The 5,395-nt window shown below is 33.2% G+C and overlaps 1 protein-coding gene across 1 annotated transcript; it reads right to left on the bottom strand.

The window, feature by feature from the left end:
• Positions 1–585: 585 nt before the first annotated feature.
• LOC125228489 (vesicle-associated membrane protein 7) lies at positions 586–5,168 on the bottom strand. Its single transcript, XM_048133063.1, has 4 exons — positions 4,719–5,168; positions 4,408–4,636; positions 2,581–2,648; positions 586–2,069 (listed from the first exon to the last, which is right to left on the bottom strand). The coding sequence occupies exons 1-4, from the start codon at positions 4,920–4,922 to the stop codon at positions 1,911–1,913; spliced, it is 660 nt and encodes a 219-aa protein (XP_047989020.1). The 5' UTR covers positions 4,923–5,168; the 3' UTR covers positions 586–1,910.
• Positions 5,169–5,395: the final 227 nt, after the last annotated feature.

Below are 5,395 nucleotides of genomic sequence, written 5' to 3'. Positions count from 1 at the left end.
GTTAAAACACAACTTTGCCCCCTTGTATAACAAATAACTATTGTATGTATGTTACTCGATATCTCCGAGAATCGTGGACCGATTTTCAAAATTTTTTTTTTGATCGAACGGGTATAACCCCGAGATGGTCCCATTGGCACCAAGTCGGGGTCTGATGATGGGATCTTGGAGAAATCGAGGGAACTCTTCAAATGGTATAGGCACATGTAATGTTCTTAGTGTATTTTTCAAAGGTACACCAGTATTTACGCCTGATGGTAATAATTTTATGTGGCTGAGCTGATGATGGAAGGTCAACTCCTCAACGGTTAGGAGTTAAAGGATAATTCTTTCACTACTGTACATATATTCGGACTGATACATATAATATCACTAGGAACCACTAAAAATCAACAAATAAATTAACTTTTTAACAAAAAATAAAACCGCCTTCAAAAAAAGCGTGTTACAAAACACGGAGAAACTAAAAAGCCAAAAATAATAAACCTTCGAATTCAGATTTCTTATCGGATTGCAATAATCTAAACATCCAAATTATAAATAATCGATGGAATCAGGCGTTACTTTGCGGAAATCCATGTTAATCGTAAACTAGAACTTCATAACTGAAGTTGATAGTGATGTCTAGATTTCTGTGTAAAAAATATAAAAAAAAAACTGTCCGTGTGTCAAAACACTAAACAAGTGAAGCTTGCTGTTACTTTGATCTAGGCTATTATTTTCTTAGCTTCATATAATATAGAAATTTATTTAGTAAAGTTGTGAAATAAGCATTTTGATGTTTTTATAAGTACAATTTTGTTATTGCTCCGCAGAATTGCATTATTATTCATGCATTACAAATTATTAGTTTATTCGTCATTACTGATGTTAGCTAGATGATATTTGTCTTTTAATGTGAACACAGACAGACTGAAATTTATTCACAAATCATGTTGGTCATTTAAAGAAACCTTTACCAAAAGAATAATAAATAACATTAGCGTATAGATGTACAATTTCCCCAGGGGCCATAAAACTTTGAGCAAGAACGTTATTTGAAATAGGCTCTCTAGTTAGGTAATGTCTTATAGGTTAGGTAGTATAGGTACCTACTGTTTATCAAGCTTTAAAATGACACTAGTACATATTTATACAATTTCGGTATCATATGTAACTGTAATTAATATTATGAAGAACCCACCTTCTTGTCACTTTTTGTTGATTTATATTTTGCAAACATTTTAAATGTAATTTCATTTGTAACGAACTGTACATATTGTTATGATTCTACATATCTGTAATAGTTTGAAGTATATACCCTTATTGATATGGACGCTTAGACTTCATTCCAAGGCTAAATAGATCCATAATAATCTGATAATACCTGTATAATCTAACCGTACAGCGAGCTACCAATTTCATATTAATAAACCCACATTAGTTTATCCCAAGGTTGTAAGAATATTGTAATCTCAATAACCGAGGAAATAATTATTTTAAAAGCCATTAGACGAATAGGAAATGCAACCGGTATATACTGAAATTACTAGTAGCCTGGTAAATTACTTAAATTACCATCGCGTTTCATGCAAATAATGATTCGTTTTAAAGCATTTGTTATCTACTAACAGGCAATTCTACTGGCAAATTGAATGAGTTACCTATGTATTTAGAATTATATGATTGATGTGTAATTTTAATAGTAAATTGTTCTTAATATATTATGAGGCCAAAACCAACGTCGCCAGTAGGGCAAACAGTGAGAGGGAAAGCTGCAAACGTAAAGAGATCGTGAATGCAAATGAGACGGCCAGCTTAACGACTATACGACTTTTTGCACGTTAATTTTAGCCCCACAATAGTGCAGTTTAATATGACGCCTGGACCGTTTCTATACGCCGTATTTTATTATTCTCATAGAGTAAAGTCTAACCAACGCAAGTTTTCCACGCCAGGCCGCCGCAGGCCATCGCGCCGATGAAGTAGACAGCCAGGGCCGCGACGAGAGCCATGATCACGTACATCTTGATGTTCTTCCAGAAGAGGCTGCGCTGTAACGTCCGTGCGGTGCCGTTGAAGGAGACAGACTGGAAAAGGTAACGGTTTGGGTAAATATATTGCACCTTTATACATCTACCATAATTAGCGTCTTTAAAGCTTCTACATCTATCTAATCAGTCACTTAAAAGATGACGTTTTTGCTTAAAGTTGCATCGAACAGCACCTATATGTTGTAAACTTGGAATAAATAAATAAATATGTAGAATTCGCGAGACGCGCACACTCGCGAGATGACTAGTGTAGCGTGGCTCTAATGACCAGGTACCATGCAGGATGAGGATAAAAACAACGAAAAGGTTTGAATTAATAAATACACCAAAAACATGCCTCCAAATATATGCCTCAAAGTACATTAAATTCAACCACGAAGTTAGACAATGGCTAAACAGCATCCCAATATATTCATTACAAACAAAATGCTATTCAATTTAATAAAACTCCTATTGAGAGTTTCTCCACATCTTTCCTAATTAGATAGATTGATATAAATAATGCTACTATGTGATTAGTTAGTGGAAATAAAATAATAATAATTACATTTGTGGCCAAGTTATCAGCTTTGTTGATAAGCAGCTCTAATTTTTCACCCCGAGTCGCCATATTGTCTGAAAAAAAAAAGTAAATTTGTTGAAACTGTTTTATTTTTGTTTCTTGTGCATACTTGTAAACTATATAATGTGAGTTGTGCAATAAAGAGTATATTGTATTTATTTGTAGGTATAGCAGTTGTTTCTATTAATAAAAGTGTTTCATTCATTTGGCTATCAAATGTAAAAGCATATACAACATATTATATTATCTATATCTGTTATTTTTTAGTTTTTCGGATACATAAATAGCAGCCCCACAGCAATCAAAACACATTTTTATACATTCCAAACCTAATGAAGTTACAATGACTATAATTCCATTGACGGGAAGACTTCAACCATAAACAAACACAATACCCAGTTGTATTGCACAGGATTTCATAACTAAATTATCTGTAACTAGGTAAAGTACCCGTTAGAAAATTATGACGTATCAAAGTCATATGCCAGTATCATACAAGTCAAAAAGGCATATGTCATTATGAAACTCATATGAGTATAGACACTTTAATATACAAAGTTAGAAATCATAGCCATTCATACTACTGTATTAAGCTATCAGTTTATATTATTAGTTTTGGCCTTGTAAGCAAGCATTAGCAATGCCTCCTAAGATTTCACTTAGTTTGGTAACACATTACACTATAGAATAGACACACATAGACATTATTAATGACTTATTAGCTATTATTAGTTATTTTGTTTCCTTTCAACCCTTTAATTGCCAAGAGTGGCACTGAGACTTTTTGTAGTTTCATATGCTCTGCCTACCCCTTTATGGGATACAGGCGTGAATTTATGTTTATGTATGTTTATGTTATTAGCTAATAAATACCACGCTGTTAAATCCAAGATGACAAATATTGACAAAAAGAAAGCAATGAAAATTAATAATATTTGGGAATGGTTACAAGCCCTTACTTAGCCTCGTCCTGCACACCATATACAGTTTGAGCCATTGAAATTGAAACCATATTATTGATTAAATAGGATAGATTTTCCTTAGTATCACCATTTAGGTAAAACAAAAAAATAAAGGTATTTCTAGGCGTTATCGGAATATGTCCTTTATCATTGGGCAGGGCGAGGATAGTGGAAGAAGTGGAACATACATCTAACTAATAAACAATGTCTCATATTGCTTTTACAACAGTTTGATTATTCAAATAATCAAATATCTCATCATAAGTCAAGCTCACATGCAAAAATATTATTAACTATAACAAAAGAATAAAAAAACAGGACAGACAATTAGATTGTAAATAAACACTCAATAGATTAGTAACCCAGAAGGCCCTTCATTTAATGATCTACATTAAAATGCTATTGATAAGGTAATTCACTAAATTCAATGTACATTGAACAGTAAACGCTCCACCTCATTAGTGTAACAACAGCTAGGAACATTTCCATACATATCACATGTTAAAACATACAATGCTGTTGCAGGCAAATAAATAACAAAGATAAAGGTCTGATAAGCTGTTTGCATATAAATAAATTAACTATCGGAACCAATCATTAAATGTTCATTGTGTTATTCTAAAATTAACTTTGAAATTATTTTGCCCTAAATCTCATATTATGTGAAAATAATTTATGAATTCACAATCAATAAGCTCCATTAAAACCTAAATAATATCCTTACAATTTTATACCACCTAGTTTCAAATAAAATATACTGAACTAGTTTTCTAGACTGGTCTTCGAACTTTCTAATGAATGTACATGTATGAAACACTAAAAACCATGTAGATATATAATAAAAACTTACCTATATTTTTAACCATGATGTTTTTCAGCTCATCCAGTTCTCCATATATTGTAGATATAGTGTTGAGGTCTCCGGATTCTGTGTAGTGTTTCATTTCAGCTGCCAGGACTCTGGCAAATTCACCATTCATAGCATAAGGGATAGCAGTCTGAGCTGTTTCAGCAAACGCCGCAGTAAACCTTCGTTTGATCTCATTGAGGAAGAGGAATGCTCTCGAACGTTGGAATTTCTGTAATATTTACACATACACATTCAGTGCTCAGATATCAGGGTAAAATTAAAATGAAAATAGAAGTATTGATATTACTTACATCATCAGTGATGCAGAAGTACACCAATTTGTTTTCAGCAATGTAATGAAATAAATAATTCCCATGAGAGTATGTTAATTTGTCATCGTGGGGCGGAATTTTCGACAGTATTTGTTCCGTGACTTCCGTGAAATTCCCTGCACACGAGGCAAATTTGGCTAAAACAACTGTGCCTCGGGCCACCACACTGAATAAAATAGGCATTGTGATGTGAAGATGAATCACAATAATCGGATATCTCAAATAACAAAGAATAATAAAAAACAAAACTTGATTGAAACTAATAGCACTATCAAACTAGTGATCAATGTCGAACAACACTTGCAGCTGTCTACGTAAATGCGAACGTCTCTACTAATCGAATTTATATTTATTTTTACAAAGGAGAGGAAAACAAAATAAATAATCCGAGTCCACGAAGACGACAGACGTAAGTACGTATCGGTTATGATTTTTTTTTACTCAGGCCATGAGGCCACAGATAATGAAGGTTAATAAACTGTCACTGGCCTGTCACTGTGACTGTTTCGGGCTCTACTGACCTTAAGACGTGGATATAACGATTCCATGCGATTTATGAAACATGGCGATCAGTATCTAATTTTAAGTATTTATTTTCTCGGTCTCACCACAGAATATATAATAGTACAAGTACAGAAGGCTCACTGCTTTGATGT

This window comes from Leguminivora glycinivorella, chromosome 8 (genome assembly GCF_023078275.1).
Source record: "Leguminivora glycinivorella isolate SPB_JAAS2020 chromosome 8, LegGlyc_1.1, whole genome shotgun sequence".
Taxonomy (NCBI): domain Eukaryota; kingdom Metazoa; phylum Arthropoda; class Insecta; order Lepidoptera; family Tortricidae; genus Leguminivora; species Leguminivora glycinivorella.
This window is presented reverse-complemented; position numbering and strand designations above follow the sequence as displayed.